Source organism: Salvelinus sp. IW2-2015, unplaced genomic scaffold, assembly GCF_002910315.2.
Source record: "Salvelinus sp. IW2-2015 unplaced genomic scaffold, ASM291031v2 Un_scaffold2904, whole genome shotgun sequence".
In the NCBI taxonomy this organism is placed as follows: Eukaryota; Metazoa; Chordata; class Actinopteri; order Salmoniformes; family Salmonidae; genus Salvelinus; species Salvelinus sp. IW2-2015.
In genome coordinates this window covers 66092-77693 of record NW_019944202.1, presented here as the reverse complement: position 1 = coordinate 77693, position 11602 = coordinate 66092, and the positions used below count along the sequence as shown (strand labels likewise).

Here is an 11602-nt window from a genome sequence, read left to right as displayed (position 1 = left end):
ACACACACGCTGATGTATCTCTCCCTGTGTGTGTGTGTGTGTGTGTGTGTGTGTGTGTGTGTGTGTGTGTGTGTGTGTGTGTGTGTGTGTGTGTGTGTGTGTGTGTGTGTGTGTGTGTGTGTGTGTGTGTGTGTGGTGTGTGTGTGTGTGTGTGTGTGTGTGTGAGCTGGTTGGTGGTGAAGGATTCGTTCCTCTTCTACATGAAGCCAGACTCAGGAGCCATTTCCTTTGTTCTCCTGTTGGACAAAGAGTTCAGCGTCAAAATGGACTCCAAAGACACAGAGACCAATACGGAGTACGCATCGACAGCCTCTCAGGTGTGGTGTGTGTATGTGTGTACAGACATGCTAGGAGGTGGGGCCAGGAGATTAAGGAGTTAACTGTGTGTGTGTGTGTGTGTGTGTGTGTGTGTGTGTGTGTGTGTGTGTGTGTGTGTGTGTGTGTGTGTGTGTGTGTGTGTGTGTGTGTGTGTGTGTGTGTGTGTGTGTGTGTGTGTGTTGTGTGTGTGTGTGTGTGTTCGTGCGTGTAGGTGCCTTGTACTGAAGTTTGAACAGCTACAGACATGCTCGGTGGTGGGCCAGGCGATAGAAGACTTTGTCCGTAAACACGGAGGGCGTTTCTACGAGACCATCGATTTGGTTCCTTGCCCAGGAGGAGCAGAAACATCCCTGCCAAATGGAACTATGGAAACTGGGAAACAACAATCGACCCCCCCAAAAATAAAATTACTCAGGTAAAGTTTAGTAGTTAGATGTAAGTTTAGTCAATGTTAAGTTTAGCAGTTAAATGTAAGTTTAGTCAATGTTAAGTTTAGTAGTTAGATGTAAGTTTAGTCAATGTTAAGTTTAAGTAGTTAGATGTAAGTTTAGTCAATGTTAAGTTTAGTAGTTAGATGTAAGTTTAGTCAATGTTAAGTTAGTAGTTAGATGTAAGTTTAGTCAATGTTAAGTTTAGTAGTTAGATGTAAGTTTAGTCAATGTTAAGTTTAGTAGTTAGATGTAAGTTAGTCAATGTTAAGTTTAGCAGTTAAATGTAAGTTTAGTCAATGTTAAGTTTAGTAGTTAGATGTAAGTTTAGTCAATGTTAAGTTATTAGTAAGTTAAATGTTAAGTATACAATGTTAAGTGTGTGGTGTGTCTGTGAGCTTTCCTCTAATGCCTGTCAGTCTGTGGAGAATGTAATTTCTGTAGCCAACATCATGTGTTTTTTTGACTGGAACTGTCTACTGGCGTCTGCATCTAAAATACTAAAATACTGCATCTAAAATATGTTATGATAAATGAGGAACTAGAAGGTGTCGACCACAGGTGTGTGTTGTGTTGTGTGTTGGTGTGGTGTGTGGTGTGCGTGTGCGTGTGCGTGGTGTGTGTGTGTGTGTGGGGTGTGTGTGTGTGTGTGTGTGTAGGTATGTGAATGGGAAGACCTACATGGAGGACGTAGCGATGCTCTGGAAGAAGCTAAAGAAGAGATCTTCATCACTGACTGGTGGTACGTGTATGTGTGTGCGTTTACGTTATGTGTGTGTGTTTATATGTGTGTGTATGTGTGTTTACGTGTAGTGTGTGTATATGTGTTTACGTGTATGTGTGTATATATGTGTGTGTGTATATATTGTGTGTGTGTTATATGTGTGTGTGTGTATGTGTGTTTACGTGTATGTGTGTGTGTGTGTGTGTGTGTATGTAGGGAAATAGACATTGCCGGCAGCAGTTAGAGTGTGAATACTCACCGCAACATAACACAGCTACATGTCATCCCCAAGCAGACTGTAAATGCAGTCTATATATGTGGTGTAGTTGACCAGTCCCAGATCAAAACCTGTACAGTATTCTTACAGTCACTCCTGATAAGTGAGATTGTGTAAATGTGTGTGGTAGTGTAATGTATGCTACCTGTACACCTGTTGGCAGTGTGTGTAAAGTACTTAAGGAAACATACTGGTAGTTTTTTAGTGTATCTGTACTTTACTTTACTATTATGTTTTTTGGCTACTTTTACTCTTACTTCACTACATTCCTAACGAAAATAATGTGCTTTTTACTCCATACATTTTCTCTGACACCCAAAAGTACTCGTTACATTTTGGCAGAAAATGGTCCAATTCACACACTTATCAAGAGAACATCCCTGGTCATCCCTACTGCCTCTGATCTGGCGGACTCCATAAACACAGATGCTTCTTTTGTAAATGATGTCTGAGTGTTGGAGCGTGCCCTGGCTATCCGTCAATAAAAAAAAAAATGAATATTGTGCGGTCTTGTTTGTTTAATATAAAGGAAGTTGAAATGATTTATTATTTACTTTAACTTTTGATACTTAAGTATATTTTAGCAATTATATTTACTTTTGATACTTAAGTATATTTAAAACCAAATCCTTTCAGACTTTTACTCAAGTAGTATTTTACTGGGTAACTTTTAATTTTACTTGAGTCATTTTCTATAAGAAATATCTTTACTTTTACTCAAGTATGACAATGTAGTACTTTTTTCCACTGCTGCCTGTTGGCAGAGGGGTCCTAAGGAGTATCTGTAACCTTAGAGGACTCATGTTACTCACCTGGCTCACCTCTCACTACACTAGTAGGGGGGAGTAGGATGAGGTCAACTGAAGCATATGTGATGTACGTCGACTTCCTTTCAAATACTTTGGCTAAATATTCATCCCTGGAGCTAATCAGACACTGTACAATGCAAAGTAGTTTGCTCATCAAACTGGTTGAACAGGTTACCGCATTTCACTAATAGTTTTGTGTATGTGTGTGTGTGTGTGTGTTGTGTTGTGTGTGTGTGTGCTGTGTGTGTGTGTGTGTGTGTGTGTGTGTGTGTGTGTGTGTGTGTGTGTGTTCGTGTGTGTGTGTGTGTGTGTGTGTGTGTGTGTGTGTGTGTGTGTGTGTGTGTGTGTGTGTGTTGTGCTGTGTGTGTGTAGGTTGAGGTCCAGAGATCTTCCTGAGAGGCCAGTTGTGGAGGGAAACAAATGGAGACTGACTGCATCCTCCAAACGCAAAGCAGTGAATTTACACTTGTTTTTTCCAGATTACATTTCTACCACTGATACCCCAATATCAGTGCATGTTTGTGCGTGCATTGTGTTTGTACGTGTGTGTACTAACCGTTTAGACCAGCGGTAGCAGACTTCACTGTGACCACAGCAGTTCAAGCCTGGGATACGATGACCTCCAGAACGCTTGTGTATCATCCCCTCCCTGAAACACGTTTAACAGATGAATACACAAAACAAAACAAATCTGTTTTCAGCTATTCCAATAACAACGGGCATGACGGCGCAGTCATAAAGACAGTGTCAATAAATCTGTTGTTCCTCACAGTCCTTTAGGTCCCAGGTCATGGATGAAGGACATCTGGCTGACGTCTATAAACTCCATCTGAGGAGAGAGAGGAACCGTATTAATGGRTATTCGATAAAGAGAGAAGTAGTAGTCGTTCCAGCTCCGGTCGCCTATAGTCTAGTCTAGTCTAGTTTAGTAGTACCATAGAGATCCATTTATATTACTAGAGGGGCTATGTCATCAACCCTCAAAGTTCCGTAATGGGGCCAAAATGGCAGCCATCTTGTTCAGGRARAAATTCAAAACCAGTCTAGTTGCAATGAATGATAGTAGAGGCCTAATCCTGGTTTTACTTATGCAGGAAAATAAAAGTAAGGCATGTGATGTATCAGAAATTGTGTAATAGAATTTCTGTCAACCTAAAATATTGTCATATAATCATTAATACAGTTTATACAGGTTTTATAAACATTTTCTGTATAAATAGCCTCTAAATATATGTAAACAGACCGTACATGTCTCAGATTTCTTGGAAAGCTGAGAGTGCCATTATATGATACAATATCAGAAGTCCTATCATCAACTGATTTGAGACMGTGTATGGCTGTGGATTGGCTGTATTGTTTGAATAGAATGTTGGCATATTGGCAGTTAATTTAAAAAAAATCTATCCTCAAAAAGGGTCTGGCTASTTAACACAAATCCAGTCCAGATAAATTCTTCAAATTCTGTATTTGACACAATATCTTATCACACCACTAACAAACCATGGTTGACCAACTCCCTGACCATCATAAGAAGGTTCATGTCCATTCTAGTATTGTAATTCCTAATTCTATGAGTAGTACTCACAGTATGGTAGTATTTCCTGTACATGGCCATCCTTAGTAGCTTGTTCAGATAATCTTCCAGCTGTTTCTGTACAGGGAACATAATGAATGCAGTATTACTACAGTAGAGATGTACTATACATAACTTCTATAAAGTTAATACAACAAACACACTCAAACACACCTACCCTTCTGCTGTAGACCTGTTCGTCTTGTGCCAACTCATCTCCGCCACGCGGTAGCTCCGGCATATGTCTGGGCTTCACTCTTCTTCATTGTCCTCCTCCTCGTTGTGTGGCTGAGAGAAGAGCGATGGAGAGAGAGAGAGAAGAGAGAGAGAGAGAGAGAGAGAGAGAGAGAGAGAGAGAGAGAGAGAGAGAGGGGAAGAAGAGGGAGAGAAGAGAGAAGAGAGAGAGGAGATAGATGAGAGAGAGAGAGAGAGAGGAGAGAGAGAGAGAGAGAGAGAGAGAGAGAGAAGAGAGAGGAGAGGAGAGAGAGAGAGCGAGAGAGAGAGAGAGAGAGAGAGAGAGAGAAGGAGCGAGAGAGGAGAGAGGAGGAGGAGAACGAGAAAGAAGAGAGGAGGAGAGAGAGGGAGAGAGAAGAAAGAAGAAAGGAAAGACAGAGAGAGAGAGAGTGGTTAAAGTTGGTAAAGCGGAAGAAGGTAGGGTCACTCACTGGTATTGGGGAGAAATAATATGTACATATCTACTGTACCATGAAAAATCCTAATATTTCTATGATCAAAATTCGTAGTATATCATTTAGTATTTGATCACTTTACAATTTGATTGTGTGTGCGTGTATACGTACGGTGCCTTGCAAAAGTATTCATCCCCCTTGGTGTTTTTCCTATTTTGCATTACAACCTGTAATTTAAATTGATTTCTATTTGGATTTCATGTAATGGACATACACAAAATAATCCAAATTGTTGAAGTGAAATTTAAAAAATAACTTGTTTCAAAAAAGTATTAAAAAAAACAACTGAAAAGTGGTGCGTGCATATGTATTCACACCCTTCGCTATGAAGCCCCTAAATAAGATCTGGTGCAACCAATTACCTTCAGAAGTCACATAATTAGTTAAATAAAGTCCACCTGTGTGCAATCTAAGTTGTACATGATCCCAGTATATATACACCTGTTCTGAAAGGCCCCAGAGTCTGCAACACCACTAAGCAAKGGGCACCACCAGGCAAGCAGTACTGTGAAGACCAAGGAGCTCTCCAAACAGGTCAGGGACAAAGTTGTGGAGAAGTACAGATCAGGGTTGAGTTATAAAAAAATATCAGAAACTTTGAACATCCCACGGAGCACCATTAAATCCATTATTAAAAAATTGAAAGAATATGGCACCATAACAAACCTGACAAGAGATGGTCGCCCATCAAAACTCACGGACCAGGCAAGGAGGGTATTAATCAGAGAGGCAACAGAGACCAAAGATAACCCTGAAGGAGCTGCAAAGCTCCACAGCGGAGATTGTAGTATCTGTCAATAGGACCACTTTAAGCCGTACACTCCACAGAGCTGGGCTTTATGGAAGAGTGGCCAGAAAAAAGCCATTGCTTAACGAAAAAAATAAGCAAACACGCTTGGTTTTCGCCAAAAGGCATGTGGGAGACTCCCCAAACATATGGAAGAAGGTACTCTGGTCAGATGAGACTAAACTTGAGCTTTTTGGCTTTTAAGGAAAACGCTATGTCTGACGCAAACCCAACACCTCTCATCAACCCGAGAGCTCATCCCCACAGTGAAACATGGTGGTGGCAGCATCATGCTGTGGGGATGTTTTTCATCAGCAGGGACTAGGAAACTGGTCAGAATTGAAGGGATGGTGGATAGGGCTAAATACATGGAAATTCTTGAGGGAAACCTTTCAGTCTTCCAGAGATTTGAGACTGGGACGTAGGTTCACCTTCCAGCAGGACAATGACCCTAAGCATACTGCTAAAGCAACACTCGAGTGGTTTAAGGGGAAACATTTAAATGTCTTGGAATGGCCTAGTCAAAGCCCAGACCTCAAACCAATTGAGAATCTGTGGTATGACTTAAAGATTGCTGTACACCAGCGGAACCCATCCAACTTGAAGGAGCTGGAGCAGTTTTGCCTTGAAGAATGGGCAAAAATCCCAGTGGCTAGATGTGCCAAGCTTATAGAGACACACCCCAAGAGACTTGCAGCTGTAGTTGCAGATTGTAAGGCAACAAAATAGGAACAATGCCAAGAGGGGTGAATACTTTCGCAAGCCACTGTATATGTGTGTGTGTCTGTGTGTGAATGTACCTGCGGGAAGGTAGCGGTACCCTCATGAACATCTTGTATCGGACCAGTTCTCTGTGGAGGTCCATGAAGTGTTTCTCCTTTCTCTTGATCACCCAGCTGAACTCTCCATGTCTCAGCTCAATCTTAAACAATGCAGGCTGACTCTACACAGACAGAGATCAAGTGTGAATGTGTGTGTGTGTGTGTGTGTTGGTGGTGTGTGTGTGTAGTTGTGTGTGTTGTGTGTGTTGGCGTGCGTCGTGCAGTGCGTGCGTGCTTGTTGCGTGCGTGCGGTGCGTGCGTGCGTGCGTGCGTGGCGTGTGGTTGTGTGTGTGTGGGTACCTTGTTGAACCTCCTCTGTTGCTGTGATGTTGAACCTGTCCTGGGCGGTGTTGAACCTCTCCAGCCCCAGTATCGTTAGCAGTGATGGGAACAGTAGGGAGATAGACCCTGGCCGTCGACTCCTTAAAACCCACGGTGTGATACACAGCACTGAACCCTATACGACTGTCCCCTGGAGAGGAAGAGAAAAAGACAATAGGATACATCTCTCATTATATCATTCATATCAAGAAGCTTCACAATCACACACACACACACACACACACACACACACACCCACACACCACACACAACACACACACAACACACACACACACACACACACACACACACACACACACACACACACCACACACACACACACACACACACACACACACACACACACACACACACCTATGGTGGTAGGGTCATTGTCAGTCTCCTCTCCATCTCCCATGTCCAACTCTCTGGTGTCCAAACTCTCAACTACGTCCGACATCTTCCTGCTGATGCCGAGGCCGTCTGTGATGTCGCTGGGTTCCACAGCGATGTCAGAGGGGTCAGAGGTCATCAGTTGAAGGCTGCTGGTGGTGGGGGGGTCTTTACCCAACATGCCTAGTTCTCAGCCCTCAGTACAGGGCACACCTGGATGAGGAGAGGAGGAGAAGAGAGGAGAACTTGAACAGTTGAATAGTCATAACGTTGTCTGCTTTGTAGAGAAGTTGTTTCTGTCCAAGAGTAAGAGACAGTTGTATGTTGCTCTGCATATATTATCACTTTCTACTGCAGTGCAGATCATCCCTGCAGCAGGGTGTGTGGGTGTGTGTATGTACGCGCTTGCCTGTGTGTGAACTTGAATTTGAGGGAGACACACACATACCTGACACCCTTCCCCTCAAATTCAAGACTCCCACACACACACATCCCAGAATAGAACCAATGGTTGCCCACTAACAGTAGAGGGCCATTGGTTAGAGATGCTGCTACCTCATTGGCTGACGCTGGCCCTGCAGAGAGCTACAGGAAGTCAATGGAAGCTGTCTTCCAAAATAGTAGAGTATAGAACAGTGTGTGTGTATAATGGGTAGGACCTGACCAATACTATCATTAATGTCTTACTGGAGACTATAATGCCAGTCATTAAAGCTCTGCTTGTACCCTACAGTAAGACTCTCAGCACACAGAGTAGACTACGTCACACTGCCCGAGCCAGAGAGAAATAATCATCTTTACAGGCACTGGGCCTTTCCAAACACACTACATGCCAATGCCAAGCCAGACAGACAGACAGGCGGGGCTCCATGGCAACAAGAGTGATGTGATGTCATTTCTGGTCAGAAGTCTAGAAAGTTCTCTGAGGAAAGTCAAGGCCGGCGTGCACACACACTCACGCACACACATTTGACTGTAAAACTCTGTTGGCTTACGACAGTGTCTGGCTCTTTGTGTGTGGTAGCATGTCGAGTCTTGTTTTGTGTGTGTTACGCTGTCATGATGACGTCTGTGTGTGTCAGTGAGTTCTGACTGGCCTCAGAAAACCTTCAGATAATCTTCTCGACTAGTGTGTTGTATTTGGTGTTCTATTTGTATTTGTATTTGTGAGGGAACAAGTTAAGGCACTTACATTACACATAAAACAAAAGACAAAACAGTCCATCATATAACATTATTACATCACTGCATATCTACAATACAAAATGAACAGATCATTAGCGTATTACACATGCTCAGAATGATAACAGACACTGTGTGAAGCTGTGTGTGTGTGATTTATGTCAGTGGGGCATCGCCCACCCTAGTGTCTTGGGTTTCCGCCCACTATAGCGATGACCTAGAAGTCAGCCGTAGCGCACTGTGTGTGTGTGTGTGTGTTTGAATTCTCTTTCTCTCTTTCCGTTGCTCACACACACACACGGACACAAACACACCCACACACACACATTGTGCCGCGCTACGGCTGACTTCTAGGTCATCGCTATAGTCTCGTCCGAGGCCTCTGTCATGTCCCAGTGGAATGGAATGGTTAAACTTTAACATCAGTCCAGTACTGGGATTGAATGGCGCATTCAGAGAAAGAGAGAGGGGCGGGTTGATAGAGAGAGGGGGGGGGGTAGAGAGGGGGAACAGAGATGGAGAGGAGATGGAGGAGGGAGGCCTTTGCAAAGAGATAGTAGGCAGATGAACAATTGAGTGTTTGCTTTTAGTACTTGCTTCTGTCTGTCTCTGATAGGAATACATGAGTCTACATCCTGTGTTTCCTGAGTCCAGGGTTTCAATGATGAATGGTTCTTGGTCAAACTAGGAAGAAACTATACAATAGCACTACTGAACTAATGTCGCCAATTATCATTCTCCCTTCCACCTTCATTTTTCTCTTTCGTTTTTCTTGATACTTGTTTATCTACCAACGCACAAAGACACACACACATGCCACACACACACACTCCATCCTAGCGAACAGATAACTCGCACAAGACGACTCTCTGTGGACATTCAACTGGTGCTCTTACTGTCATTCGTCGCGTGCCAACCTCCTTCCTGCCTAGCCACTCGATCGTACAGACGTGACTCGTACAGAGTGCTTCTCTCAGGCTAACCAGCTCAGTCGAGATGCATCTGCTTCGTGGTCTGCTGTCATCTACTCTCTGCTCTCTCTGCTCCTCTACTCTCTCTAACAGCTCGTTCTCTCATACTACTTCTCCTATACTCTCTATTCTCCATGCTGTGTGCAGAATGTATCATGATTGCGTGTCTCTCTCCTCTCTCTCTCTTCTCCATCTCTCTCCCTCGCCTCTCTCTCTCTCTCTGCTCTCTCTCTCTCTCTGCCTCATCTCTCTCTCTCTCTCTTCTCTCTCTCTCTCTCGTCTCATCATCTCTCTCTCTGCTCTCTCTTCTCCTATCTGTCTCTCCTCTCTCTCTCTCTCTCTCTCTCTCTCTCTCATCGTCTCTCTCTCCTCTCTAATCTGTCTCTCTGGTACTCTCTCTCTTTCGTCTCTGTCCTCTGTGCTCTCTCTCACGTCTCTATTCTCTCTCTTCTGACACCTCTCTCTCGTTGTTACTCCAGTGTTTAAATTATATAGTAATAAACAGCTTTTAGTGTAGGCAGAGACAGAAGGGTTTGTCACAGAACCACTCTCTCCCATCTGGCTCCGGCAGTGGTGTTAGGCGTCGAATGAGTGAGGAGAGGAGGGAGCGGAAAAGGAGAGATGAGCTGGGGAGGGGGCGGAGGACGGGGGAGGCGGCTCAGCGAGCGGTGGCAGACGCGCGGCGGCAGTCGAGGGTGAGACGCGGGGGTGGAAGGGACGATAGGGGGTATCCCCGGTTGGCGGGTGGGGAGGCGTGGGAGAAGGAGAGGAGAAGAGAGAGAGAAGAGAGAGAAGAGAGAGAGAAGACACGCAAGAGAACGGAGAGAGAGAGAGAAGAGGAGAGAGGGAGAGAAGAGGAGAAGAGACGAAAGAGAAGAAGGGAGGAGAGCAGAGAAGAGACAGAGAGAGGAGAAAGAAGGAGAGAGACAGAACGAAGTACAGATGGAAGGAACGCAACAGAGAGAGAGAGAGAGAGAGAGAGGAACTTGAGAGAGAGAGAAGGAGGACCGGAGAGAGAAAGCAGATAGAGGAGAGAGGAGAGAGAGAGAGAGACAGTAGAGAGGACGAGAGAGAGAGAGGGAGAGAGAGATGAGAAGAGAGATGATGAGAGAGAGAGAGAGAGAGAGGAGAGAGAGAGAGAGAGAGAGGAAGAGAGAGAGAAGGAGAGAGGCGAGGAGAGAGAGACGAGAGAGAGAGATGAGAGAGAGAAGAGAAAGAAGAGAGAAAGAGGAGAGAGAGAGGTAGAGAGAGAGAGAGAGAGAGAAGAGAGAGAGAGAGAGAGAGAGAGAGAGAGAGAGAGGAGAGAGAGAGAGAGAGAGAGAGAGAGAGAGAGAGAGAGAGAGAGAGGCGAGCAGAGAGGAGAGAGAGGGAGAGAAGAGAGAGAGAGGGAGAGTAATCATTATCACCAGAGCTGAGTCCTGCTGGCTGAATATACAAGGCTTAATGTCTGACTTCTTTGAAGGAACAACATCTTTCTTAACTACAATCACACACATCACGCACGCACGCACGCACGCACGCACGCGCACGCATCGCACCACGCAACGCACGACACGCTGATCCACACACCACACAACACACACACACACACACACACAACACACACACACATCACACAACACACACACCACAACGCAACAAAACACTGTTATCTTCTACTTTCCAAGCAGGTGGTTTGATGTTTTACATGTTGGCTTGACTCTCTGAGGTGGAAACGCACCTGTGTGTGTGGGGACCAACAGTTGCCACAAGGATAGCTAAACAAGGAAGAAATTCTCTCCCACATGGACGAATTGTCCCACGTCCCCACTGATGGACAATTGACTTTGATTAATCTATGTAGGGGTTAGTTTAGGGTCTCGAATTAGCGAATGATGGTTTGGGAGTTACGGAATTAGGGGTTAGGTTTTAGGATTAGAATTAGGGTTAGAATTTAGGGATAGGTTAGAGGTTAGGGATTAGGGGTTAAAGGGACAAACTAGGATTGTTGGAACTGCAAAAAATTAAGTTTGGATACCCACACAAGGATAGAAGAGACAGGATGTCTGGGGTGTCGTGTGTGTGCGCGTAGTGTGTGTGTGTGTGTGTGCTGTGTGTGTGTGTGTGTGTGTGTGTGTGTGCGTGTGTGTGTGCCGAATACGCGTGTGCATTGCGTGTGTGGTGTCGGGACGGATAATGAGAGTGTTGACCGTTTCACAATTTGATCCAATGTTAACAATGACTGTTACAGTTTACCGATTTGGTATGAATGACTGATCAAACATACATGGACTGATCAAATATAATGACCCGATCAAACAAATTCTCTT

General features: G+C 44.5%; 1 protein-coding gene across 1 annotated transcript in view; it reads right to left on the bottom strand.

The window, feature by feature from the left end:
• Window positions 1-2460: 2460 nt before the first annotated feature.
• Window positions 2461-11602, bottom strand: part of LOC112074964 (phospholipase D1) — an 18438-nt gene continuing 9296 nt past the window's right edge. Inside the window, 11 exon segments of the mRNA XM_024142033.2 lie at window positions 2461-2501; window positions 3099-3205; window positions 3327-3385; window positions 4142-4207; window positions 4308-4376; window positions 4378-4417; window positions 6406-6548; window positions 6727-6744; window positions 6746-6799; window positions 6801-6898; window positions 7123-7353. Coding sequence (XP_023997801.2) covers window positions 2461-2501; window positions 3099-3205; window positions 3327-3385; window positions 4142-4207; window positions 4308-4376; window positions 4378-4417; window positions 6406-6548; window positions 6727-6744; window positions 6746-6799; window positions 6801-6898; window positions 7123-7321 — 894 coding nt within the window. The 5' untranslated portion in view covers window positions 7322-7353.